At 40.6% G+C, this 27,965-nt stretch overlaps 1 protein-coding gene across 8 annotated transcripts in view; it reads left to right on the top strand.

Moving 5' to 3' along the window:
- Window positions 1–27,965, top strand: part of GIGYF2 (GRB10 interacting GYF protein 2) — a 72,658-nt gene that overhangs the window by 40,539 nt on the left and 4,154 nt on the right. For 3 of the 8 annotated variants that reach the window (XM_079314931.1, XM_079314932.1, XM_079314937.1), the window contains 20 exons: window positions 6,053–6,232; window positions 10,534–10,751; window positions 10,839–10,998; window positions 11,076–11,276; window positions 11,768–11,958; window positions 12,688–12,847; window positions 14,710–14,876; window positions 15,240–15,328; window positions 16,316–16,423; window positions 16,962–17,059; window positions 17,556–17,656; window positions 18,435–18,596; window positions 20,405–20,506; window positions 23,271–23,429; window positions 24,599–24,835; window positions 25,416–25,538; window positions 26,150–26,353; window positions 26,464–26,669; window positions 26,987–27,141; window positions 27,586–27,755. In XM_079314931.1, the coding sequence (XP_079171057.1) occupies window positions 6,053–6,232; window positions 10,534–10,751; window positions 10,839–10,998; window positions 11,076–11,276; window positions 11,768–11,958; window positions 12,688–12,847; window positions 14,710–14,876; window positions 15,240–15,328; window positions 16,316–16,423; window positions 16,962–17,059; window positions 17,556–17,656; window positions 18,435–18,596; window positions 20,405–20,506; window positions 23,271–23,429; window positions 24,599–24,835; window positions 25,416–25,538; window positions 26,150–26,353; window positions 26,464–26,669; window positions 26,987–27,141; window positions 27,586–27,755 (3,191 nt within the window). The remainder of the gene's footprint in view (window positions 1–6,052; window positions 6,233–10,533; window positions 10,752–10,838; window positions 10,999–11,075; window positions 11,277–11,767; window positions 11,959–12,687; window positions 12,848–14,709; window positions 14,877–15,239; window positions 15,329–16,315; window positions 16,424–16,961; window positions 17,060–17,555; window positions 17,657–18,434; window positions 18,597–20,404; window positions 20,507–23,270; window positions 23,430–24,598; window positions 24,836–25,415; window positions 25,539–26,149; window positions 26,354–26,463; window positions 26,670–26,986; window positions 27,142–27,585; window positions 27,756–27,965) is intronic. The other 5 variants (XM_079314934.1, XM_079314933.1, XM_079314936.1 and 2 more) reach the window with 5 other exon arrangements.

Below are 27,965 nucleotides of genomic sequence, written 5' to 3'. Positions count from 1 at the left end.
AGCTTTTTCTTAGGACTCTGGAAGGGTTGCAGAGCAACTCCTTGGGAGCACTGTCTTCATTTTCGTTTGCCTTCTCAGTTGAAGGCATTCAAAGTGACACTTGCCGCCTGTTCTCAGCTCTGTGTACGAATGCATCTGCAGCCTTTCGAGGTGCCTGAGTGAGGAGTTGTGTTCAGGGGAGACTTCTGCAGTGTTGCCCTACTTGCCCAGCTTCTAGTCTTAACAAAGTCTGTTTTAATTGACCTTGGAAGGGATTTGAAGCAGTTTAATGTTTTAATATGTTTAATATGCTGCTTCGTTCTGGCAGGGAAATGGTCTTGAGGATCTGCTGTTTTCTGGGAGTGACTGCAAAAACTGCTTATAACTGCAGCATCACTTGAAGATTTACTGGAACCTGGGTGGTGGCTTGCCCCTGTAGGGACGTGTACATTCCCTCTTTACTTGGCGTGGGTTTGCATGATTGTGCTCAAGCTTCAGATTTAAACCTGGTCTGCTCTGAACTGGGATTGTGCAGGTCTGTTGCTGCCTCTGCACTTCGCAACAAGAACAAACTAAGATTATAATTTTAAAGCCATCTTTTATGCTATTAAAATGGCTATTTTGTGTGTTATTTTTAGAGTGTGCATTTTTTTTAGGCTGCATGGCCACCCTGGAGATGTTCTGGCATTATTACTAGAAAATGAAAGTTTTTTCAGTATGGATGACATGATTGGACCATATAATTTACGTAAGGGGACAGTCTTAGAAATCTAGGATGTAATTCAGCTTGAGAAGCTGCACTGATTGAATGCTTATACTCCAGTTGTGAGTAGAACAGTTAATATTTCAAACGTATTTGTCCTTGTAACTAATGCCTTATTGAGATGAATGGAAGTAGTTTGTGGCAAAACTGTTACTTTTGAGCAGTGTGCAGAATTAAGATAAGTTTTCAGGACTTGTTACATTTATAAGTAGGTCCTATAAAAATGGAAACTTGCATTTGTTTACCCCAAGTTAGATTTTTCAAAGCAAGTGCCTAAAGGATAGGATGTGAGAGCTCATACTTTCAACTTTCTGTGATAGTTTATTACAGAATGCAGTTTAAAGAAAAGAGGTGGTAAAATAGGATAGTATGTCTCCTTTTATAGTACAGAAAACAAGGCTGTTTATGTACTTGATTTTTGGGTAGCTAAATAGTGCTCCATTTTATATATAATGTATTTTCACATCAGTACTCTGAGGATCCATATGAACACTAATTTTTGATTTTGAAGTATCGCTTGAGTGGACCAATTAGTCTGGCCACTTTTAAAGGAAGAAAAGCAACATTTAAGCGAAGTCTTGGTAAAGGCTTTAAAATATACTAGTATATATTAAATCCTTATAAAGAAACTTAAATGCAGAATTAAATATTGATAGCGGAGGGGTAATTTGACTGTCACAAGGGAGGGTTTTATTTTATGTAAAGCTGCAGTAACAGAAGTTTGCTGTGACCCTTTTTTTGTGGAACTTGCTGTTTTTGAAGAGCAGTGTGTGATGCAGACTTTCCCATGACTTGTCTAGAATGGCTTAAGTTTTGCAGGACAGTGGAGTTCACTCCATGTCCATATGTGGTGTCCTGAGCAGTGGTGCTAGCTCGCTGTGTGTCCATAACACAGGGATAATTGCATTGAGTGAAAACTGTTGAATGGTAAAATTGAGATGGTAAAAGCATGTTTGAAGATGTGAAGCTTGTTTCTTTTAATTTGTGATGGAACTGAATGCTGAATTATGAGAGCAGCAAGGTGAGGATGACTTTTTCATAATTCTTGGCTGATTTCACCCAGCTGCTCTCGCTGGAGCTTTCAAATGCTTCCTGTCTGCAGAGCCTTTCCTGCATTTATCTCAAAAACTTTCTGAAAAATTACTGCATAAAGACTTTGGTTTTGCTCTATGTGCTCTTAGGACTGTGGTCATCTGAGAGAGCATTTTCTTCTTTTTGAGATGGAAAAATCAGCAACCATTTTGTTTAAGGTGATACTTAGTTTAGCAGGCTTTAGAAATAAAACTCTCTGCCCTGAAAGGAACTCCGATTTCTTAGATTAAAGAGTGACAGAACAGTTTAAACTGTACAATAAGAGAAAGGGAAGGAAAGATATTATGGTTTTGCGTACTTACCAGTCTTCAGAGGATCCTTGTGCAGAAGGAGGGGATAACCTGGGCTGCAGAAGACGGACTGCTCTGGTTTGATGTACTGGTCCCAGTACTAGCAAAAAACTTCCCACAAGTGATTGGTAGGGATTAAAAAAAAAAAACAACCCCAAAACCTTTAAAAATGGGTTTGTATGTCTCATTCCTGTGTTTATATGCTGGAGGGATTGGTTTCCATCTGAAGCTGATTTGATTGGTCATTTTGTCTGCAGGGGGGCTGGTTGGCTCTGATCATGTGGAAAAGAATGCTGGTTTGTTAGGAGCATTTCTTTACCCAACACAAACCTTTAGCAGCCAAGGAGAAATCCTCAAACACTTACTTGGAGAAGGGGTGCCTTCTTCCTCACCTCCTTAATCAAGATAATTTTTTTAGGTTTGTATAATCTAAAATTTTACATGAAAGTTGAAAAGGCCAAAATTCCCTTGGAAAAGCTGAGTGGAAAAGTTCCCATATTGCTGCTGAAAACCCCCACTGTTCACTGATAACCTTTTCTCTAACCAGTGTCAACTACTGTTTGTTTGGGTGAAGAGACATTGTCTCACTGCTGCTCCACTCACTACTTCTTCCTTTCCTGTGAGGTCCCAAGCTCTGGAATGTTAATAGAAAGGTGGATGCAGATCATGGTGCAGCCTGTGGTTTCAGGAGGGTGTTGCTGAATTACAGCCTAATACTGCTCGGAAGATGTCGACCTGGCCATTTCCATCTCCACATTGCTCCTTTGTGAAAACATGGAATTAATCACAGGATTTTGCTAAAGCCTAGGAATGAAACAAGGCAGATTAGGTGGCTTGCTGATTCCATGCACAGATGAAACCACTTTTGCTTAAGCTGTTTGCTCTTTCACTCATTAAATGAGGGGAGTTGAGGGTATGTCTGAGCGAGTGGCGTTGCAGAGTGATCAGTGTGCTTCCTGCTGGACCAGCTCTGAGGACAGCTCTTGAGCACATTGCTTGTTCACCTTTTTTTTTTTTTTTTTTTTTTTTATCCCTTGGTGAGCTGCTGATGTGAGAGCTTTGACTGAACGTCAGATGTAAGAGGATCTGAGAAACAAAGGCTGTGGTTGTTTGCAGTAAAACTACTGAAGGCCTGCTGGGAAAATCATTAATGTAGACTTTTCTGCTTAGGAAACAAAATCCTCCCTATTTTTTCTTTAACCTTCCCCAACCCTAAATTGCAAAACATTAATTTTTTGCTTCATTAGTATGGAGCATTTTAATACATGTTCAGGCGCAGCACTGATAGTTGATAGGCATAGTGTGACTTTGAGAACCAAGGCAAATAATGTAGTTCCAGGGGACTCCCACCAGTGTGACAAGGCTGTATGTGACTTGCCCTTCCCCCTTCCCTCCACTGCAGACAGCTCACTTAGTTACAAGTAGGATTTTGCTTTCAAACAGTATTTTCTTAGAAACTCATCTTTTGAACTGTAGAAAACGTATTCTTTGTGGTCACTGGTTTTCTAATCTCATTCAACTGAATGAATTGGAAATCTCTACACAGTTGTATAACAGGTGAAATTAGGTGCAGTGTGTGTTTTTCACATGTGTTATGGAATTTAACTCTTGTTAATTCCTTTTAATCTATTGGCTGACTCACACTGGCGATAGTAGATAATGGCCAATTTAATGAAAAAACACAGAATTATATTTGATAGTATGTTTTTGAGACCTATTGTTGAGATTGAGATTTTATGCAAAGAGATGGAAAATTTGAAGCTAGAAATGGGATTCAGAAGAACTTCTGATCTGTCTCTGGGAGTCACTTCATGGTGTTTGTATTTATGTGGTATTCCTAACTTATCCAGTAGTGTTCTAATGAGATGGTAGTCTTTCTCTAGAAGCATCATTTTAAGGACATTCATTTTATTCTTCTGTAAAATAAACTTAAAAAACCACACATTTAGGCCAAGTTACTTCAGTTCCTTTAAAAACACTGTCTGCAAAGGTTTTTATTTTTATCTTCCTCTTGAGGAGTTATGTAGCAGGCAGCAGAGAGAAGAGAGCAAGCCCAAGTACTTGATAGACTGTCCTGGTTCTTGCCCCTCTGTAGAGGAAACAGCAGTGTTGTCAGTCATGGCTTTCCTGTTTATTCTTTCCAGTGAGCATGCCATAGGAAACATGGGCTGGCAGCCTGGAGAACAGAAGTATTTGCCATTCTGTTAGTAAGTCCTCTTCATAAATGTGTTACTGTGAGGCCACATCCCCAAATCCAGTCTTGTTCTCCACAGTCAGTATTCCTTCAAATCAGTGTTGCACAGCTGTAGGCTTTTCTGGCTGGATACCACTCGGCTCTGTCTGAAGTTTTCTGTAAACACCATTGCTGGCTTTGTGACAGACCTGAACAGAGGTGCCCTTTTACTGCTCCTTCTCTTCAGGAAGTCCAGTCAATTAGTTCAAGGCAAAACCATAGATTGCATTTTAGTTTCTTTCATCCTTAAAACATTGCCAAGTCCTGACTCTGTGATCTAAGTAATTTCAGCTGAAATGACTGTTCTCAAATGTAGAAACAGTTTGCAAAGAATATGCTGGGACCTTGGAAGTTATGAATTTAGATGTAATCTGTAGGAATTTTCCTGTCTTCAGTTTGTCACAGTCTTTCTGTTGGTTGGGTAGCTGGATTTTTCTGGTCCTTAACCTGTGACTGGTTTGTGTTTGTAAAGAACTAGTTTCTTGGCTGGTCTGTCTAATCTTCAGGATCATCTCATGCCAGACCTGTTTGGACACATACCTTATTCTTTGACTGATGTTTGCTGTGAGGTCCTAGTTCCAGAAAACTACAGTATATCATGAGACACTGCATTTTTTTTTTTCCTCTTAATTCCACTGCATGTGGCATCAGAACAGTCTCTGGTGTGACACACTGGAGTGCTGATGGGTTTGGAAAGGTTTTGTAACCACAGGTGATCCCTTCCTCTGATTGAATATAATACTGATCTCTTATATTTGGTTTTTCTTTTTTTTCATTTCTACATTTCTAATGCCATAGAAACTTAGTGCCAATAACTCATTTAAGGCTGGGCTATCTTGTCAGAGCAAGTCAGCAGTGAAAGCAGCATCTGTTAAACCTTGGCATACTGGTGTATGATATGGAAATCTTAGTGTATAATGTGGAATCTCTTCATAAAAATATTTATATGATCTTTTTCTGACAAGGTTGCTCTTCATAAGTATTTGAGGATTTAATGTTTTGTTTTAAATATAACATAATGTAAATTGGTAACTAAAAGACTGTCCTGCCTTCTCAACTTCTAGTAGACTTATCCTTCAGCTCAGGCCTAATTTCTTCTAGCCCTTCATTCACTGACCTTGGCTCTCCAGAAGATGGATTCACAGCATGATGTTAACATAGCTAAGCTTTTTCTTGTTTATTCCTCAATGCTACTTTAAATTTTCAGTATTTTCTAATAGTTAGATTGCTGTATGTTGGATTAAATAAATATATCTCACTTTCGTTTTATTACAGAAGTAGGAAATATGTTTGGTTTATATAAGGTTTACACTGCTCCCATTTAGCTTGAGACACTTCATGATAATGCAGTTTATTCTCTTTCTCTGCACACTTTTGTCTTATTTCTATTACATTTCCCTACATCTCTTGAACTGCCTTTTCCTCCTTTGTCTTTCCTATTCATGTTCTAATTGCTTATATGCTTAACTGCCTTCTGGATTTTTATTTTTTTGGTCTTTCCATCCCAAGGTACTTAGGGATCTGGATTTCTTAAATCTTTGTCATGTTTCCTTCATGAATTTCAATTCCTCTCCTAGGTTCCTATAACCACTTCTGATGTCTTTTTACCTCCAAGGGAGCAAGATTTCAGCCCTTTTGTATTTCTGTGTTTCTAAAGACAGGATATATGTTCACTGGCCTGTGTTTTCTTTGCAGTGAGACCAAACTTTGAGGAAGGTGGGACAGTGACTGCGGGGAGGAAACACGAATTTATACGCTCTGAGAGCGAGAACTGGCGCATCTTCAGGGAGGAACAGAATGGGGAAGATGAGGATGGAGGCTGGCGACTGGCTGGGTCACGGAGGGATGGGGAGAGGTGGCGTCCTCACAGTCCAGGTGAGAGCAGAGCGGGGCAAACATGCAGCTGTGGTTACAGACAGAGGGTAAAAGCCATGAGGAAAGGGAGGTGCCATGTTCAGGGCAAAAATAGGTTCATGTATTGGTCATTAAATACTGCCCTGGCATGTGTGGGGCTCTTGGTCACAAAATGATTAGTATAAAGTTATGTGCCTTTTGTTTTCCTTTTAGCATCTTCAGTACACTTCCACATTTAAGGGAATAATGCTTTTCAGGCATGCACTTGTCTGTATTGTGCTCCAGGTGTATATGTACCTGGTAAAACAAGGGGTTTTTAATAATACTGTTTCTTTGTGACTGTGACACCATACATAAGGCTCCAGAATGATAGCAGCCTGGTCATTGATCTCTTTCTAGTTTTCCTGATGTGTTTGCAATGCCCAGAACCATCCTTGGAAAATCTCCATATATGTTGCTCTACAGGTTTTGTGGTTAGTTACAGGATATCTTGTCTCAATAAACTTTGGGCACCTGTTTGGTTTCACTCTTCCTGGACCTGACAGGGCAAGTCTGGTCACTTGCTTTCCAGCATTGCATTGCTGGAATTGCAGGAGAAAGAACTTGATACTTCAGTAGTAGGACTGAATCATATTATAGTTTGTTTTTGACCCCTCATCTTTGGAAACAATTCATATGTGGTGTGGGATCCTGGGCTTGGCTATCTTTTGTCTGCAGGAGGTTTCTGGAGTACTAGGGAGAGGATTAGGCCCTTCTACTGTCGCATCTTCATAGAATAATAAGATGGTTAAGTTTGGAAAAGACCTTCAATGTGTTTGAGTCCAGCTATTGCCCCAGCACTGCAAAGGCCACCACTAAACCATGTCCTTAAGTGCCACATCTACATGGCTTTTAAATCCCTCCAGGGATGGGGCCTCCACTACTTCACTGGGCACCTGTGTTAATGCTTGGCAATCCTTTCAGTGAAGAAATTGCTCCTCATGCCCGATCTAAACTTTCTTTCTGGTAGTTCTAGAGGGTGGTAAGGTCCCCCCCGCTTGAAAGCACAGGACGTTTTTGGGACTGAGGTGCACAACTTCTCTTCATTAAAAAAATGGCCCAGCCACTCTTACAGTGGTTCTGTTGCCCTTTTCAACATCCCAGACTTTCAGTGCAGTTATTGTTGTGAGCAGCTATCACCTCCCTTTGGAGCCTTCTTTACAGCTGTGTAGAATTCTGCTCTCAAGCAGCTGCTCTCTTGTACTAAAATTTAGCAGCGAGCCCAAGGCTTGATTTATTATCAGATATTTTCTATTTAGAGCAAGGCTAAAAGGCAAATTTTGAAGAATATAATTTTCTTTCCCCCAGTGTTTGGTCACATTTGTTGATCAGACACTGCTGCTTTGTTATCTAGTTGAGGCAACATCAGGACAGCTACCTCATGAATGCAGCATGATGCTCAGGATTGGAATGTTCAAGTACCAGCCTACATGCTTTAGCTTAAAAAGAAGCATAGACTTCAAAGTTTAGAAGCTCATTCAGGTCTTGAACTTTCTTGGGTGTTCTGAGGAAGGTTTTGAAAATTCATCTCTTTTGTGTAGTGGAAAATATTACTGCTTATTTGAATTTTCAGTGTAGTAGAAACTAACTGGACTTCCCTTACGAATTAGTTTTAGCAGGTATTGTTGAAAGCCTGTTCAAAGACTTAGGTGAATCTGCAGAAAATTTAGAAATTTTGAGATAGCCTGAGGTGACAGCTGTATTGTCCTAGTTCTAGCTTTCATCAGAGCTGTGTTTGACTTTCCTCTTAGTAGTAGCCACAGAACTATCAAAATGGTTTAAATCACATTTTTGCTTTAAACAATAGGTTGAACTCAAATTGGCATGGCTTAAACTACTTTGTACTTATTCTGGTGTTAGGTAATAGTATAGTCATATGTCCTGCTAAAAATAGAGAAATGTCTCCAGAGGATTATTGTCATTTGTTTAGTTGGTCCTTCGTGTGGCTTGGCTTTCTTTACTCCCTGCTAGGATCTGTAGACTGGCTTTAATAACTGCTAGAAGAGTGTGATCACAGATTTAGATTCACTGGCTTGATTGTGCTTTAAATTTGCAAGGCAAGTCTGTTTTGTCAGAAACATATACACCTGTTTTGGTCTCAAAACTAGTGACTGATCTGTAGATGATCATGATTTTGGTTACCAAGTCAGCATTAAGGAATAGGAATAAGTTTTTTCTTGCCTAGAATTTTTTATATGATTTTGTATCTTTGCTTAAATAGCTCTTCAAATTGTTCTTTTTCTTGAAAAGCATTTGAGAGAGGCCTTAGGCTGTACTCTCTTAGAATTTTTTTTTTTTTTTTTTTTTTTTTTTTTTTTAGTTGCTGCTTTATTTGAAAGGCTTTTCAAATTCATCTGGGTTCACTCCACTTTCAGAATCAGATTATGTGATTCAATTAGAGTTCAGTTTTTGGGCATTGTTCCTTGCGTTTCTTAAATATCTTGAAGCAACTAAAGTGCATTGGAGAATCTTGCTCTAAAATTGATCAAAGTAAGAACTAGGTCTCTATATAATATATGCCCAAAAAAGTGTAGTATTCTTTTGTTAAGTGTTTAGTTTATCATTTAGTATTGTTTTAGTATATATTTAAAATTTCACCACTAAGTCAGAGAATATAACTTTTAAGAGAGAAATAGCTATTAATAAAGCTAACGTGTTCTTGGATTTCCTGAAGCAGCCAGTAGTCCTATCTCTCACCTACAGTGTCACCATAAATTGCAAAGGATAAATTACGCTTAAAATTGTCTCTACACATGAAATATTGAACAGGTAACTATTACCTAGTGATAGTATTGGACTGAACTTAAAGCTGTGCTTGTGTCCTAACTGTTGATTAAAAAACTGCAGGTAAGAATTCAGGTTTATCTCTCCTTTTTGGCTTGCTTTAAAAGGTTGGCAGCCTGATATTTCAGACATGAATTATGGCCTGTATTCTAACTGGGCTTTTACAAACACATTTTGTTACTAAGAAACAAGGGCATGAGTCTGCTACACCTATGTCTTTTTCCCTCTGCATAGCTCTGAAAATGTGGGGGCTGTAAAAGGTGGTGTGACTAAACCTCTGTAAGCAGACTGAATGGTTCTTCACTTGAACTTTGAAGATACCTGGGCTTTTGCAGATAAGCACATATGGAATAGTCAAGGCCTTGTAGCAAGTATAACGTTTGTGTTTCCTTGGTAAAATTAGCATTGAAGTTCATAATGTTTCTGGAAGGAGTTTGTTTTACATTTCCTATAGTTGTGAGACAGAGGTGGATTTTTACATAGCTAATATTAATACTTAGAGTATTGAGGACAGTGTGGAAACATTCATCAGTCATGAAACGGGATCACATTTCTCCCCTTTAGTGCGATTATTTTTTTGTTGTTGTTATTTTGTGATTGTTTTTTGGTAGACATTTGATACTGCAAGTCTGCACTGATTCTCATGCACAGATTCTTGGAGCAGAAAAAAACCCTTTTTTTTTATCCAGTAAGGAACAGCCACCCTAAAAAGCACTAAGGTGCCTTCATGTTTGCTTTGCTCCTTTGTGATAAAGATGGCTTGCATTACATGGAAAGCTCCTTTCACTCCCAGGTTGTTTTCCTTAGCAGCCAGTTGTTTACGTCTTAAATAACATTATTGCACTCAGAATTTGAAGCTTGGCTGAATGACAGTGTCTTCTGAATATGAAGTTTATACATTAATTGGGAAAGTTCTCTCACTTCTTATCTTTTCAAGTTTTGGTATTCCATGGCTAAAAAAAAAACAAAACAAAAAAAAATTCAAGAGACTGACCAGTCCTTTCAAAGGTATTTGAACAGTTGTCACTCCATTTTTCCTGCATATGCACAAAAGCGTATCTGAGGGCAAGAGCATAACCATGGGTGTTTCGTTCAGGATGCAACTTCTGCAGGGTCCCTGAAGGAAAATACAAAATCTTACACATGTAAAGGTACCAAAAGAGACTTAAATCAATGATAGGTGGTAAATTCAATTGGCAACTAGTGTTGCTTGTCTTATTTTGGTGCCTGTTTTAGACTTTGTAGACAAGCTTTTTAGCCTTACGTGGTTTTTAATAGCTTTATTCCACAGTTTATAATGTGAGGATATACAGTGGACAATATATGAAAATCTCCTGCTTCTTGGCAAGATGCTCCTTTTCTTTGCCTTGTCCTTGAAGTTGCCTGTTCACAGGTGGGCCGTATGGTGTAGGGGCTTTCTGAATTGCTGTCAGTGTCCCTCCCCCCGTTGTGTGAGCATGCCCCAGGACCGTGTGGTAAAGCTCCTTTCCCCGCCTTAGACGGCCCTCATTCCGCAGGCTGGCGGGAGCACATGGAGCGGCGGCGGAGATTCGAGTTTGATTTCCGGGACCGGGACGACGAGCGGGGCTATCGCCGTGTGCGCTGCGGCAGCGGCAGCATGGACGACGACAGGGACAGTCTGCCTGAGTGGTGCTTGGAGGATGCAGAGGAAGAAATGGGCACTTTTGACTCCTCCGGAGCATTTCTCTCTTTAAAGGTGAAAAGCTGCTTTGGGCCTTTGGGTCACACTCACAGATGTCCTGTGGTGTCAGGTGGGTTATGGGTTATTGCGTTGACTTTGCAGAAAGTGCAGAAGGAGCCAATCCCAGAGGAGCAGGAGATGGACTTCCGGCCTGTGGAGGAAGGGGAGGAAAGGTCTGATTCTGAAGGGAGCCACAATGAAGAAGCCAAAGATCATGAAAAGAACAAAAAAGAGGGGGAGAAAACAGACAGAATAGTGGCAGGTAAGGGGAACTTCTTTTGCAACTGGCAGTGTAGAATTTCTGTTAATTCAGTTACTTAGAATTGTGCCCTGTTACAGAATCAGTGGAAGAAGCAGCTCAGGCATCATCTCCAGCTGCCAGGTCAGACACCCCACCAAAATCCCAGCCTCCTGACCCGCTGCAGACAAACCTTTTTGAAAGGAAAGAAGAGTCTGTGCCAGAAAGAACAGAAAAAACAGAAGATAAAGAGAATCGAGTGGAGAATACACTGTCAGCCAAAATGTCCAACAGAGGGGAAGGTAATAAACCTGACAGATAAATTTAGTAAACTTCCATTACTTACTGTTAGTAATCCTGGCCCCTTAAAAGAGGCAAGGACTGGATTATGGTGATCGAAAGCCAGAATTCACTGACTGGTCTATAAGTACAGGATTTGCTGGATATGCCATCTCAAATGCTTGCAGTGCACTGGTACTTCATGCTGAAATGCTTCCAGAGAAACATGAACTAGTTGTGGATGTGCCTCATGGTGGTACAGCAGAATAGTCTGGACAAACATGTGTTGCCAGGAAATGGGATATGCTCAAATGTGCTGAGTTCTGCACTGACAGAACTAAACTGTTCCTTGAAGTTAGGCTGGGTCCCTGTGCTGTAAGCAGTGCATTCAGGAAGATCTGAAAATACTTCTACTTTAGTGCAAATCTGAGCCATTGAATATTCTCTGCATTAAGTTCTTAAAAGTAATTGTCATTTGTGTTTAAAGATAATTAACTTTAATGTTTCTCTTTAGATATGGCCTCTCTTGCCCAACCTTTGCCACAGATTTCTGCAGACACAGCTGCTTCTGCTCATCTTTCTCCTCCTGTTTCCAATTCAAATCCTGCTCTGCGGCCAGTTCAAACACCTGTCACAGCTGCTCCAGGCATGGGCAACATTCCCACTGACCCAGATGATGAAGAGGGCCTCAAACACCTAGAGCAGGTAAAATTTCTCTAATTCCTTTGTTGTTGACAATTGACACTGAAGGAATGTGGAATGCAAAAATTATTTGAAGCCCATAAAATCAGAAATGCAGCTGAAACTTTACACTCCACAATGTATACGAAAAGCAGCTTCTCTCTGCTTTTTTCTTCTTTCTTTTTTTGGCAAATAATTCAAGCTATTATATTTTTTTGGGTCAGGGTGCTATACCCTGTGTTAAAGAGCTAGAGACCCTAGTGCTTATGACCACTGTCAAGTACCATTATGATTTGCCTTGGGAAATGATGTATGTCTGTTAAAACCCCCAAACAAGCAAACAGTCAAACAACAAAAACCCAACCAAAAATCCCATAAGTGAATCACAACACCATATTGAGGAAACTGTAGTGCCTGCTGAGATGTAGAGCCTTCTTTGTGCTCGTGCTCCCATGCCTGTTTTGTTTTTCACTTTTTTGTTTTGATGTATGGGACCACCTTAGCAAGTTGCTCTAGAGATTTTGGTAAGCAGGTGAACTGTGCTTGTTCAGGATTCTGTCGGACAAGTGTGGCACACAGAGCTCCAGGTTTGTGTAGCAGTCACTTCTGTCCTGGGGCTGCCTGTCATTTCTGGTACCCTTTGGAACACTGGGTAGCACAAGGTGGTTGTGTTTGGTATGGTACACTGATTTTCAAATCTGCAAGCCCCCATCTAACTCTTGTACTTCTTGCTGGTTTTGATGTCTCCTGCAGCAAGCAGAAAAAATGGTGGCGTATCTGCAAGACAGTGCCCTTGATGATGAAAGACTAGCAGCAAAAATCCAAGAGCACAGAGCAAAGGGTTCCTCTATGCCCCTGTTCCATGAAGCCATGCAGAAGTGGTACTACAAAGATCCACAAGGAGAAATTCAGGGTAGGTCTGTGCCATTTACACTTCCTCTTTTGTTTCACAGAATTGTTAAAGAGAATTCTTCACAGAATTACCACCTGCCGATGCTGGTGCTTCTTTTTACAAAGGCAGCACAGGGAATTTGCTGTTCGAGAATTAGGTTTTGAAATTAACTCAGCCCATCACTGCCCCCATGTGTTCAGCCAGCTGAACGTCCAGAACTGTGCTTTATTATGGCTGAGGTTTGCCATCATTTCGTGTTTCTGTAAATTAGATTAGACTCCAACCTGTTTCTTATGCCAGTAGTTACTTAGATTTCCAGATAACAGTGGAAACATATGAGCAATGTGACCACTCAATCCACAAGGAACCTTGAAGTCAGTTTCCTAGACTCAGCCCGAAGACAGGAGTGTAGTTTGTGAGGGCAAAAAGGAATCAAGTTTCCACCAGCCAGTGCTTGTTCAGAATCTCAGATGAAATTGCTCTTGCGGCCACTGCTTTTTTACTTCATCAGATAGGAGCTGTTCCCTACATTCAATTTTTCCTGAACAATTTTTTTTTTTCGATGAAATTTGGAGCAGGCCTTTCGTATAGATACTTGCATCTTTGCTTTCAGAAGGTACTTTTCTTTTGGAGGTCCCAGGGCTCTGTTTTAGCAGCTGCTTATGTGCTTCCCAGAAGTGCAGTTAAACAGTGAATTCCTTCCTTGCTGTGGTTCACGCTGTGTGGTGTGAATGACTTCTCAGCTGTGAACTCCAGATAAGGTTGGTGGGGTGTTGTTTGTGGGATCTGTGTCAATCTCTTGCCCGCAGGTATTGCACATCTTTAGGTTTTCTTCTCATTGCTTTAAGTTTAGAGAATGTTAACCATAAAGTGCTTTAATTTCCTGAGTGTATGTCAGTCACTGCTCAGTGTGTATTGCTGGGTGACAATCTAAATATTTTTGTTGTTGCATTAAATACTTCAGTGTAACCTAAAGAAGTAAACACTCCCACATATTTTTTTTTCTTTCAATAGCCTCTTGTGGTTTCATATTCTGTAGGAGCAATTGCCTTCCCAAGATACTCCTCTGAGATATCCAGAGATAGATACTTCAGAGATGTCCAGAGATAGAAGGCAAGGGTTGCTGAATGCTCCTGATTTCAGAAGATGTTTTGCAAAACTTATTTATATGATTCTTACTTGGTTAAATAATATTTTTATACCGGTTTTGTATGTATTTGAATATGTAAAATTAATATAGGAACCCTCCTTTGAAAGGAATTACTGAAATCTTTCTCAGAAAAAAGAGGAAGACAAGGAAAAGTGTAGATTTTTACAAAGGAAAGAAACTGGATCCTCATTATCTTAAATGTGGTTGTTCTCTAGAGGTGGATCTGTCTATCTTCTATGTTCCAGAAGAAAAACTTGTGTAAAACATGAGAGTTCCTCTGGTTTGAAGGCAAGAGTTGAAGTAGGATGAGGTTGTTTAATTATCTGTGCAGTCAGGAAAGCAGCACTTGGAGCACTGTCAGGTACTGCTGAGATCCAGAGTGGAGGCTAAAGCTGCTGGGAGCATGAAGTAATAAGTGCTGCTGGAGGGGGCAGCAGGGGTTGGAGCAATGTGGCTGCTTGGCTTTCCCCCCAGAGCTGACCTGTCTCCCTCCAAGGCAAGGTGAAAGCTGTCATGCACTTTTCCCGAGACTGTAGGGCAATGCTGTAGACCTGTGGAGATGTGCATGGGCACTCCAGCCTTGGCTGAGCAGTGTTCCCCAGGAGCGGGTGAGGCAGACAGGAATGCCTGATGTTGGATATTCTGTGACATTAGGCAGCTCCTTGTTTCCAACATGCTGAACCTGGCCTTGCTTCCCCTTCCCCACAACGTTTGTTGGTTGATGTGATTCCAGGTCCATTCAGTAATCAGGAGATGGCAGAGTGGTTCCAGGCTGGATACTTCACGATGTCACTGTTGGTGAAGAGAGCCTGTGATGAGACTTTCCAGCCACTTGGAGACATCATGAAGATGTGGGGCAGGGTTCCCTTCACTCCAGGCCCAGCACTGCTTCCGCATCTGGTAATTATGTGACAGTTACAGTATTTAAATAGTCCTCTAACAAGTGGGAATTGAATTATTTAAGTGTCATCTACTCTGTCTTGGAATTGCAGATGTTCCAAGCACCAAAGTTGAACTTGGTGTTAGATTACTTTTGCAAGAGTAGAAAAGACACGTAATTAAAAAATGCTTTGTGTGGCTGGGAGGCTGAGTCCTGTGATATATAGAGGTGCTGTGTATTTCACAGCTTTGTAAATTTTGATCTCGGTATTTTTCTATTTTTATTTTTTTTCCCTGGTCAAAATACAATTTTTGCTTTCATTTGCAGTCTACTATTCTTAGTATATATGTTATTGAACAAGAATGTTTTATCCCTAAACATAGGGCGAGCTGGACCAAGAGCGACTGACTAGACAACAAGAGTTGGCTCTGATCCAAATGCAGCACCTGCAGTACCAGCATCTTTTAATACAGTAAGACTTCCTGTCCCAGAGACCTTCCAGTGACTGTGTTCTGCTTTGCATTTTTAGTCATCTGGGTTCACCTGCTTGTTGTTTCCTTGGGCAATAGGGCTGGGAGTGCTTCACCTCCAACAGCAATAATTGCTTCCACAAACACAGGAGATGTTGATAGTCTACAGGATCAGGGCAGCATCTTTGCCCCAGGCTTACTTTTCAGAATCCTTGCAAGTGTTACACATAGCTAGTTATGTGAGACTTGCTTTGTAGGTAGCTGTTATGGTCAGACTGGACATTACTAGGTGTCCTAGTAGTGGCCTTCAGATGTTTTGATGTCAGGAGAAGGCTACACATCTTGGGAACCGGAGATGGAGAAGGCAGAACTTAACCTTTGATCTATTTGCTCAGCTCTTTGAAGATCAATTGAAGGTCCTGCTGGGCAAAGCAGTTTGTCATTGATTTTTCCCCAGCTTTCAGTTGTTTAGTTATGGCCATCTCCTGACACCTTTTTACAGCAGCTTGAAGGAAAGAACACAGTCAGAATGCTTTTTCAGGGGATCCCAAAAGCTTTCATCATGATTATAGTTTTTTCAGTGCTGATTGTCAGCTTAGGATTGAGGTAAGAGCGTGCTCCTGTACTAGGCAATGCCTTGACATACTGGGGAAGACACTGATAGTAGGTGGGCAGTGATCAAAGCCAGCTCAATTTGAGCTAACGTTATGGAATTTAGACAAAAAAAGTAGTAGTGTTGCGCAGCTTACAAGAGAAACGTGGGGCAGTAATAGCCAGGTGGCATAGCTGAGGGTGCAGTCTGGTTCTGCTCATGAGCCAACTGGCTGTATTTTTTGTGTTTTGATTCTTTCCAAGCTCCTGTCCTGTGGTTTCCTCTAGTATTTAGCATGTCCGTTATATAGGTCAGTGGGCATAAGTCCCAGAGCATGAATCTCTCTGCAACTTGGATGTAAGCGAACAAATACCATTTGTCTGCTTCTCTTTTGAAGACAACAGTATGCACAGATGCTGGCTCAGCAGCAGAAGGCAGCCCTCTCATCCCAGCAGCAGCAGCAGCTTGCTATTCTCCTTCAACAGTTTCAGGCCCTGAAGATGAGGTGAGCTAGTCTTAAACTGAATTCTGTTCTTCCTGTACTCTAGTCCAGTCTGTGTATAGCAATAACTACATCTTGTCTGTCCTAGTTAAGTTTGCTCATATTTTAGTATTATGTAGGTCAAAGATGGTAATGTGTTTCAGAATAATAGAAAACAGTGTGAGGATATTGAATACTTCTTTTTATATGTAACCTTTGCCTCAGAGAGTCTTTATGGAAATGAGGAGTTGAAACTGTACATGTCTGACAGATCTATTGTGCTGGTCACTGAGGAGCTTTCCCAGTTCTGCAGTACTGGATGCTCTTTCCTCAAGCTGGCCTCTAAGCAACAAATGCAGAACTGTAGCTTAGCCCGTGACTTAGCAGCAGGGGTGAGATCAACAAGAACTCTGCAAGCAACTACTGTTGTCCACATCATATTTTTGTTTTAAATAGAGGTGTGGAAGGAAAGCAGTATGTTACAAGTTACTGAATCTCATGCGTGTTCAGAGCCCTCCTCTCCCTGGAAGTGGCGTGTTGACTCTTCCTGTTGGTATTACAGAATATCTGAACAGAACATGATGCCACCTGTTACAAGGTCTGTGTCAGTGCCGGACACTGGCTCAATATGGGAACTTCAGTCTGCTTCACAGCCTACAGGTAAGGTGCTTAGCCTGGGTCAGGTCGCTTGGGAAAAGTCTATGCATTAAGAATCAATATCTTTGAGATGATTCCTCCCTTTTTGACACAAAGGGAATTTTTTTCTGCATCATGATGTTTAACTAGTTCAGCCTACTTTGCCTTGAAGTAGAAGTTTGCATTTGAGAGTGGTACAGAATACGGTAATTTTTCCAATGGTTGCGGGAAGTCTAGATCTGAAGGAATTGTTCTATATGAGGATGTTCTGCTCTGGTGGGAGGAGCTGGAATAGCTGGTTTTTCTGTGGAATTTTGTAGGAAACCAGCCTTCCTTCAGTCATGGGCAGGCCTCGTTTTCCAGGAATATAAGGTGGCCCTCTACTGACGAAGGCAAAAGTGTTGACATGATTTTAGTTCCTAAAACATAGTAACAGCGTACACAAGATTCTTCCCTTTCAGTTATATTTTGTTCATGTGCTTATTTTTGCATGTCAATGTTTGTTTTCTTCACTGTCTAGTCTGGGAAGGAAGCAGTGTCTGGGATCTGCCCATTGATACTGCAGCTCAGGGACCAGCTCTAGAACAACTTCAGCAGCTCGAGAAGGCCAAGGCTGCAAAGGTCAGAAACTGTTTTGTACTGTAAGAAGTTGGGATTGCTCTTCTGCAATGTAATTGTGGTTCTTGAGCCAATGGAAGACCGAGCTTTTCAATGGATGATTTTGACTAGAATTTCATGGAAAACACCATAAAGAGAATAGGAGTTAGAAAAACAAGTTATGAAATCCTTGTGGACAGCTGTTTGGAAAGAATTGCTGTGGAGGTACTACTGACCTCTGTAATAGTGGTTGTGTTCTACATTTGTGATTAAAACCCCTTCACTAGCCACCTCTGTGTTAAACATGAGCTGTCAGGCGAAACCCTGAGTTGAGACCAGGTAGTTGTACTCTTAATCCTTGTGATTTTCACCAGAACTGGTTTGGGGAATCACAGGAGTCCTATTTGCCAGGGTTATTCTACATGTACTCTTAGTATTAAATTATTTTTGTGAGTTTGAACCTGTATGACTCTGTATATTTCTTGAAAATTACTATTTTATGATGACTGCAAAGCAACTCACTATTCACTTCCAAAGTCAGAGGGTATTTTGAGGAGCTGATGTACAAAGACTGACTAGAGAACTGGTGTTTGTTACAAACAGAAATTGTCCAAAATTGTTCTAAACTGTTTCAGAAATCTGACCTCAGGCAGCCAGCTGATAGGTAAAATTGCAATGAAGGGAGAGCATCTATCAGAGGCTTCATCTGTTAAGCTGTTACTATAATATCAGCAGAGTTGGCCTAAGAAATGGTGTAGGAATACGTTACCTGCATCTGAGTATAGTTTTATGTGAATTGTAGCTAGAGCAAGAGAGGAGAGAAGTGGAAATGAGGGCCAAACGAGAGGAAGAGGAGAGGAAAAGGCAGGAGGAGCTTCGGAGGCAACAAGAAGAGCTACTTAGGAGGCAGCAGGAAGATGAGAGGAAACGACGGGAAGAAGAAGAACTGGCCCGCAGGAAGCAAGTGAGTTTTCCCAATGTAGTTAATCTCTAATTAATTATAATATTTTATAAAACTCACTTTAAGAATCCTGTGGGGTCTAAATAATCTTTGGTAGGTGTGTATGAAGACAGTTTAAATATTTTTCGTGTGAGTACATTAAATTATGATTTTTCCATTCTTGATTTTTTTTTTTGTTAAGAGCCCAAACTGTAATCTGAGAAACGGGCTTTGATGCTTCACTTTAAGATGAGTTTCTGTTTGTGAGCACAGGCCCTTTGTTCCATGTGGAATATTCCCTCTCAACTTTTTAGTAGCAATGTTAGACTTTAGTTAGTTTCCCAGTTACTGCATGTTTTGTTCTTTATTTCCCATGTATGCAGTCAAGTGTTTTATGAGGATATGTTCTGGAGGAGTTGGAGCTTGAGCAGCTGTCAGAAACAAGTAACAGGTTGAGGGCTATAGTGGACAAAAAGTGATTTGACATTGAGCTTATTTTTCCCATTGTTTAACTTTTTAAACTTAATAAATTGGTTTTTTTAAATAAATTATTGTCTGAGTAATAGTCTGTCAGCTTTTTTACTTGAGATGGTACTTGGGAAAGGAAGGGATGTAGGTTGATCAAGCATATTTCTTAAAAAGAGTTTAGTGCTCAGTGTTGCAGCAGGAGAATGAATGTAGGAATTGTAGTATGTTCTTAATCATCCAGGAATCCAAAATGGAGATATTATTAGTTTGGCATTTTTAGCATTTGCTTCTGAGTTCTGTATGGAAGAAAATGCAGTTGTTCCTTAAGTGTTGCAGGAGGGAAAGACACTGAAAGTTAGTTTTCACTCTGCATGTGAAGGGTAAGGGCAAGCACAAGGCTGAGCTTATTCACTGAGAAGTCAGTCAGTAAATGTCCTGAGAAATACCACATGAATAATAGGCAAAAGTACTAAATAATTATAGTATCTCTTATGAGCTTAGGTAGAGAGTTGTAGGGTGTGCTCCTACTTTAAGGATCAGACACTTCTGAGGAAGCCTCTAGAATTTCTAGTTTTGTTTGGAAGTTTATTATAGATCTCTCTTCACTCAGGGTTTGCGTTTTGTCACAGAAGGTCTATTTTAATTGGTACAGTATGATATGTAGGTAACTTCATGGTATCTTTTGGAATCAAGTCTGCAAAACCAGTGGCTCCTTGCTTTAGTATATCTACTTTGTGTGCAGGAAGTCATGCTATACAGAAAAGCATCCTCCACATGAGATCAAATTGACATTGAAGCAATAATATACTCAAAAGTTTAACTTTTGAGATTAGATTGCTTTAGATCTGGTTCAATAACAACTCATTTTTCAGCTGGTAACTAAATTTGTGTCATCTCTGCTGGCTTCAAGTAGACTTGGATTGTTTCTTTTCACTCTAACAGTTTTGCCTCTATGTGTAACAATGTCTGTTAAATTCCAAAGTTTTGTTGTCCACTTTGGATTTGTCCAGTAAACAGTCTGACTCTCCTGTTCTGAGATGCCATGGGAAATAACTATTTACACGAAGGAAGCAGAACGGGTTGAAAAGCAGTAACAGCAAGTATCTTAGTTCATTACCAATGCAATAATTGCCACAATGCTTAATTCTGAGCAGTAATGTCTTGAAAAGGTAACAAAGAGTTTAAGCACTTCTCTGGAAAGAGAAAATAACATTGTATTCTGTATTAAAAAAAACAAAACTGGTCAATATTTGAATCTGACTTCTGTACTAAAAGGCGTTGTAGAATCAGGGATGAACTGATTTGTTAGCATGGATTTATGCAGAGGAGATGATGCTTAACAAATTTGATTAACTTCTTTTGAGGAGATGACAGTGAGAGCTGAGAGGGGTGAAGCAGTAGACTTAATCTGCCTGGACTTCAGGAAGGCTTTTGATGTAATACTGCATAAAAGACTAGTATATAAGGTTAGTAAATATGCTGTTGATGGTGAATTCTAAATAAAAAAATAACTAATAGAAATTCAATTCTGTAGGATGAAATGTCATACCAAATGTTGAATTCAGTTCTGTTCAGTTTTCATCAATTACTTTGCACTGTAGAATTTCAAACAGTAATGCCCAGCTTGTATAGCTCCTGTATTTCATTTTTGTCTCTGGTCTGGTATTTTCTATTTTGTAATAATTGATTCCTTTCAGGAACAAAATTTGAGGTTTAATAACCAGCTAATAATTGTTTTCGCTTAATTATGTCTTTACTTCTCCCTTTAAAATACCTATTTCAAAGAGGAGAGCAAAAAGATTTGTGAGCCCTAGTAATATAGACAAGCAGAACTGCAGTTGTCACCAACTGCAAGAAAATCTCTATTTTATTTAAAAATCCAAAGTCTGTTGAACTGGGGATTGCTGCTTAAGGAATTTTTTGTGATATTACAGATATTTTAAAAAATGTGAAATAAGCTGTGTGTACAGCAAGATGTATGTGTTTGAAAACAATTACTGAGAAAGATGCTAAAAAACGCTGGAAATGTCTTGGAGCAGGAATCTACCAACATAGAAACACTAAGAGCCAAAGGATTGATTCTTTCCAATACCAGTCACTCTCAGAAAGCTGGATAACTTTGAAAGGTTTTGGTCATGTGCTCAAACAAAAACATCAAATAATAAGATACAGAAGTAAATATTAAGACAACGTTTTTATAACCTTGAAGAGTCAGAAAAAAAGGCTGTGTTTCCCAGCTTTTCATATCTTACAGGGTTTTTTTTCCTCATGTAAAACACTATTCATCTTTAGTTCTGTAGGAAGGAAGGAAGTCTTTTACTGATGTCATTCAACAGTGTCTCTCCTGGTATGCCTGAGCAAGGAGGAGATCTGTACAGCTTTGCTCATGGCAATCTAGCCTCATTTCCCAAAGGGAAAGTAGGGCAGAGATGTCACTGAAGTGCTGTCCCACAGGAGGACTTGGTGACTTTGCTCACCTCTTCCAGGTGCTACGTGCTGTCTGTGAGAGCCCCAAGCCTGGCTGGCACTGAAGACTTCTGAGCTGAGATCCTGCTCTGTGGTCTTCAGACAAACAAAAAAGACTGACATCTCCATCTTACGCAGCAGCCTTTTTGATAAAAGATACAGCAAGCAGAAATTTTTTAGCACTTGTATTGGGGACACTTGATTACTGTGACTTGACTGCAAATGTCCAGTTAAATACAGTTAAAGGCCCAAATTTCAAAAATGGTTTGGGTGGTGTGTGTTGCTCTTGAAGATGATTTGATTAATGAAAAAATGTATCAAAGTTCTATGTCCAGCTAGTGGAAAAACCCACTTACTGCACTTATATCTATCACCAAACCACTTAAGTAATATTTAGGAATATGAATGAATTACTGGCTTGCAGCCAGCAGCTGCTCAGTGCCATGGGATTGCTTATAAAAGATGTTCTGTCTACTGACAGTTTTGTTGAGGCATCTGAAATTCGTTATCAGAGAAATACTCAGGGCACTCATCCAAGGAACTGTAGCGTAGTTTATCTGTGCTGTGTGTACTTGAGGCTTTGGTGTCAGATTGAGTAAAAGAGTCTTAGCTTTCACAATTAACTTCCTTGATTTATCAGAGTTTACATCTGTGCTGCACAATTAATCCCTGATCATCCTATGAATAATGTATTGCTTTTAAAAACTTATAGGAGTGTGGTTGTGGTAATGGTGATTTTAAAGGAAAATACAAAATTATAAAAGCTTAAAAAGGTTCTGGTCCAAAAACTATGATCTTCAAGTTGAGGTGGTAGGGTGAGTCAGACAACAGAATGGGTGAAAAACAGGGTGGCCTTAACTCAGTTGATGGATATCAGAGGCCAGAACAGGCTGCAAAAACTAGGGGGTTTTTTTATGCAAGGGGAAGTCAGAACTGGTGGAAGGGGTCCCCAGGTGGAATCCTATTTAACACTATACAGGAAGCTGCTTGTCCCCTGTTCTTCAAAAAAACCCAAGTAGCAGAATGGAAAAATATCAGTTTATGCTGATAGGAAAGGATGCTAATGTTTAATTTTTGAGTTAAGTAAATAATTTTAGTACTTGGAAAACAGAATATAATTTGCTGGAAACTATTCAAATAATTTAGGGATAGCCCAAAATCAAAGCCCTTAAGAGACCTCTAGTTACCCATAATATTTAAATAGTATAGGGATAGCTTAGTGAAAGCCCTTGAAACTTCAAAAGTAACTGTCCTTAAGTACAATGGGCTGCATCAGCTTCTTTCTGGAGTCTGGAGCTGTAGTTTGAATTTTGTAGTGCTCTTGAACAGTCAGTATTCAGAAACCCCTGTAAGTAGGAAAAGCTTCCAATTTATATCTGACAGCCCTCCCCCAGAGGAACTAATGATACCCACACACTGTAATATCTACAGATCCTAATGTTCAACTGCTACTGCTGCATTGTGAAATGAGGAGTCTCACCTTTTGTTGTCATTCTCAATGCCCTTCTTAAAACCGGTGATGGGCAAACTGTATCTTTTGATTTCCCTTGAAATATTTTATGTAGAAGATGCACATTGCATCAGAAATACCTGTTAACATAAGGCTTTGTCATGCTTAATGCAATGTTTTGGTACAGCATAGTTTGGAGCTAGGGAGCTTTTCTTGAGGGTACTCATTTGACCAGACAGTGCTGTAATCTGTGTTCTGATATGGTTTGTTGCTAAAATGGAATTTATAGACAGACATTTTGTTCCCAACTCTAGGAGGAGGCCCTCAGGCGACAACGAGAGCAGGAAATTGCACTAAGGCGGCAGCGGGAGGAAGAGGAGAGGCAACAACAGGAGGAAGCACTTAGGAGATTGGAGGAGAGAAGAAGAGAGGAGGAGGAAAGACGTCAGCGAGAGGAGTTAATTCGTAAACAGGTGAAAAATGGCAAAAGGGACATCTTCTGTTTAATTATGGAGGCTGCCACAACAAACAGGCTTTGGAGCTTGCACCAGTGCTTGAGAGACCATCAGTTTTGGTCAAAGAAAGCAGAGCTTGCAGACAGTATCAAGTTAAGTGGAAAAAAGGTTATTTAACTGTATCCTGATTTCAGACAAAATCAGAATCCAGTACACCCTTAGGTAAAGAGATTTGGGTGGGAGTGAGTGTTTTCCCTTCACGTTTAGCTTTAAGAATGGCTTTGCAGCACTGTATTTATTCTCCTTTCTGAGGCAGAGTACAGTATCAGAATACCAGTTTGTTTTGAATTAGTACTCTCTGGGCCTTTACTTTATCTGAGGTGATCAGTTTTGGCTGTCTTTCTGTGCAATGCCAAGTCTGTATCCACTACCAGAGTTGCAACTTTTTTCCTCTTCCCTTTTTTATTAACAGGACTTTTTTCTCCTTGGGGTCAGCATTAGAAGTCCCTGTCGGGGAACTTGAGTTTCCAGTCCCCTGATTGATACTCTCACAGTCCCTTGGTCAGACTAATCTTGAAGCTTGATTGGCTTCACATTAATTTCCAGGTCCATTTCAGAATTCCCAGTTAGTATTTAAAAATGCCTTTTCAGGGTCCTACCTTGCAAGATGTCCATGACCAATTCTGTCGTTTGTTAGCAGAAGCATCTTCTCTGGAACTCTAGTGCTGAGTAACAGCAGTAAATTTCTTTGTCACCTGTCTCTTCTTGCCTGTTATTTATGACAAGTTTTATTCCACTGAAAGTTTGGTGGTACTGTAAGTAGTATAAGCAGGCAGAAGCCCAGACTAGAAGGTATGTATCTACTAGAAGGAAAAGTAGTAAGAAGTTAGCTGGTGTGAACTAGGGAGATGTCATTCTCTTCCAATTTCCTTGGTGGAACAGTGGGAAACATGTATTTTTAGGGCATAAAGACTATATTACTGGGAAACGTGGGGTTTTTTTAGCGAATATGGACTATATTACTTAATTACAGAGAAATGTAAAGGTAAATGAACAACCCAACCAGCACAGAATACAGATAAGATGGTCCCTCTCTGTTCTGTCAGAGTATCAGTGCCACAGAGTTCAGAGTATTTTAAATTTTGCAAAGTCTCCTTAGACTTTATTCCTTTGTGTGTCCTGGGAAGGAAGAGGAGGCTGCCAAATGGGCGCGGGAAGAGGAGGAAGCTCAGCGGCGGCTGGAGGAGAGCCGGCTGCGCATGGAGGAGGAGGCGGCCCGGCAGCGGCTGGAGGAGGAGGAGCGGAAGCGCAAGGAGCTGGAACTCCAGCGCCAGAAGGAGATCATGAGGCAGAGGCAGCAGCAGCAGGAGGCTTTACGGCGGCTGCAGCAGCAGCAGCAACAGCAGCAACTTGCACAAATGAAGGTATCCTGTTCCTGCAGTTTGACTTCCTTTCAGCTCAGCATGGGAAGTAAAGCCACAGTCAGGGTGGTCTGAGTTGCATGGGTAGAGCAGAGATGGATGAGCTTTTTGGGGAAGGAAGAGAGTAAAAATGTGAGAAGAAAGAGGAAGAGAAGTTACCAATTAAGAACTGAAAATGTTCTGTCAGTAGAAGCACCACTGGCAAAGCATCACACATGGGTACAGATTTTTTTTTTTTTTTGGCCATAATTGCAAGGGCCCCTGCAAACTGTCTAAAGCTTGGAATTCCTAAAGTTTTTGAAATCTGAATGAATTGCTTTTTTTCGGGTAATGAAGTGTTACATTATTCTTGATACACTGTGTCCAAGACTGATGCATCAGAGGGCAATTCAAAGAATGTATAAATTCTATTTTCTACCTTTTCATAATTTGTTATTATACTAATTTGTACTTTCTAGGGTTTCCTTAAACTTTGGTGGTGACCTGTCTTTTCCCCGGGTTTATACTGTTTCTTTCCTGATTGTACTCCAGCAGTATTCTCTAAAATGTTTTCTAATTCCTGGTGATGTCTGTTTTGGCCCAGCTCCCTTCATCTTCAACATGGGGTCAGCAATCAAATTCAGGAGCTTGTCAATCCCAGACCACATTGTCATTGGCTGAAATCCAAAAGATAGAGGAAGAACGAGAACGGCAACTCCGAGAAGAGGTAAACACTGACAGCAGAGGAGTGCAGCTTGTTAGAGGGGACTCAGCTGTGGGACTGCTTAGCTGTCACTTCAGTTATTAGAAGGAATAGTGAGGATGAGGAATGTTTTTTTGAAATGGCATACCTCAAAATCCTGTCCTTCAGGCATGGGTTCAGTAAGCACTTGTGTGAAAGTTTTTATCGCTTCTTAGTACAAGAATCTGAAAGAAGGGAGAAAGAACTGCAGCCTTTTAACCCTGGGAATGTAATATGTTCACGAAACACATCTATATTCTTACATGTTTGAAGATATTCACAAGACCAGGGTAGTTGAAGGGAAGGTGACTTGAGGGGAACAAGTGATGATAAGAGGGAAGGTCTTCTTCCAAGAAGCTGACTGCAGTCATGATTTGATAAATTTAGTCTGTCCCAGGCTAGTAAACAATTTGTATTTGCTGGTTACCTAATGTCTCCCTTTTTAGAGGAACTGTAATGTCCCAGAACAATAATAGGTCAGCCAGACTTCTCCAGAAGAAAGTGAATTCTGTTTAAAACCAGTTTCCAGGTTAGACTTTTGAATAATAATGATCACCTGCAAGTATTTACAAGCGCTTTTGTCTTGCATGCAACAGCAAAGGCGTCAGCAGCGTGAACTAATGAAGGCCCTCCAGCAACAACAGCAACAACAGCAACAAAAATTGTCAGGCTGGGGTAATGTCACTAAACCAACAGGCACCACCAAATCCCTGCTGGAGATACAGCAGGAAGAGGCAAGGCAGATGCAGAAGCAGCAGCAACAGCAGCACCAGCAGCCAAACAGAGTCAGAAATACCACGGTATGTTTATTTATCTAATTATTACATGGATCAAAGCAGCCATGCCAGTTCCCTCTGTCTTTTTTGCTGGGTCTGTGCTAATAACCAGCATCTTTGTTATGTCTCAACAGCACTCTAACCTGCACACCAGCATTGGGAATTCAGTGTGGGGCTCTCTAAACACTAATCCCAGCAACCAGTGGGCATCTGACCTAGTCAGTAGCATCTGGAGCAATGCTGATACCAAAAACTCAAACATGGGTTTCTGGGATGATGCAGTGAAGGAAGTGGGACCTCGTAACTCAACCAATAAAAATAAAAGCAATGCCAGCCTCAGGTAGGAACTGGGAAAGGAGCTTTTGCAAAGAAAGATTGCCACTCCTGGTATGATCACTTGGCAGTTAGAACATTATAATGTGTTCTCATTTTTTTAATCTCCCTTGACTGAAAAAAAAAAAAATCAGGATCTGTTTTGATAACAAACATAGCTAGTAGGTGACCATTCACAGTTCATTTTGTCACCTGCTTAGAAAATTTTGTTCTTAAAAGGTGTTTGCATCTTGTAAAATAGTCTTGAAACACTGTACTGTATACTGTTCTGCAGGGAATCCTGGTAACTGATAATCTAATTATATGCTTTTTTTTTTCCCATAGTAAATCTGTAGGTATTACAAGTAGACAAAACAAGAAGGTAGAAGAAGAGGAGAAGCTGTTGAAGTTGTTCCAGGGGGTAAATAAAGCCCAGGATGGATTCACTCAGTGGTGTGAACAGATGCTTCATGCACTGAACACAGCCAATAACTTAGATGGTAAGAGATGGAAAGGAATGGGGGGAACAATATCTGTTCTGTTTCTTGACAGTGTAGTTCTGAGGAACTGTAATGACATCATACCAATGTTTCCAATGCACTCAGCAAGAGGACATCATTAAATAGTTGCCAGAAGAACTGGCTGCATCCTCTTTTAGGTTTTCATTGTCCTAACTATAGCAAATTGGTGGGATTTGACGAAGTTCTGAAGTCTGTCAGCCAGAGCCCTCCTGAGGATGTCTGGTAATCATGGAAGCTTTATCAGGCAGGTAGATGAGGATCCAGTTTCATCCTGAATTGCATGATAGGGCTTTTTTGTGGGGAACTGGGAAGGGCAAGCTACTAGACAAGCAAATATTCAACACAGAAATCTGACATTGGTGTTTATGGCGTGTGTGTTTGCTGTCAACATGCATTCACTCATGGTCTGCCTTCTTCTTGCAGTTCCCACGTTTGTTTCTTTCCTGAAGGAAGTGGAGTCTCCCTATGAGGTCCATGACTACATCCGAGCCTACCTTGGAGATACTCCTGAGGCCAAGGAGTTTGCCAAGCAGTTCCTCGAGCGCCGTGCCAAACAGAAAGCCAGTCAGCAGCGACAACAGCAGCAACAGCAGGTAAAGGTGGCTCTGCTCCCCCAGGGTCTGTGTGAGGCTGGAGAGTCAGCACCTCTGCTGCATTCATCAACATCCTAGCAAATGCAGACCATAAAGCAGCTTTCCAATTTTTTACAACAGGATCAAGTTTCCTTCGTAACTTAACAGCAGAGGCCAACTGTAGATCAGAGAGTGTTTTTGCATGGTGATCTGGAAATGCTGTGGGAAGAT

This window comes from Erithacus rubecula (genome assembly GCF_903797595.1).
Source record: "Erithacus rubecula genome assembly, chromosome: 11".
NCBI classification, from domain to species: Eukaryota; Metazoa; Chordata; class Aves; order Passeriformes; family Muscicapidae; genus Erithacus; species Erithacus rubecula.
The sequence above is the reverse complement of the archived record's forward strand: the minus strand, read 5'-3'. Positions and strand labels throughout refer to the sequence as shown.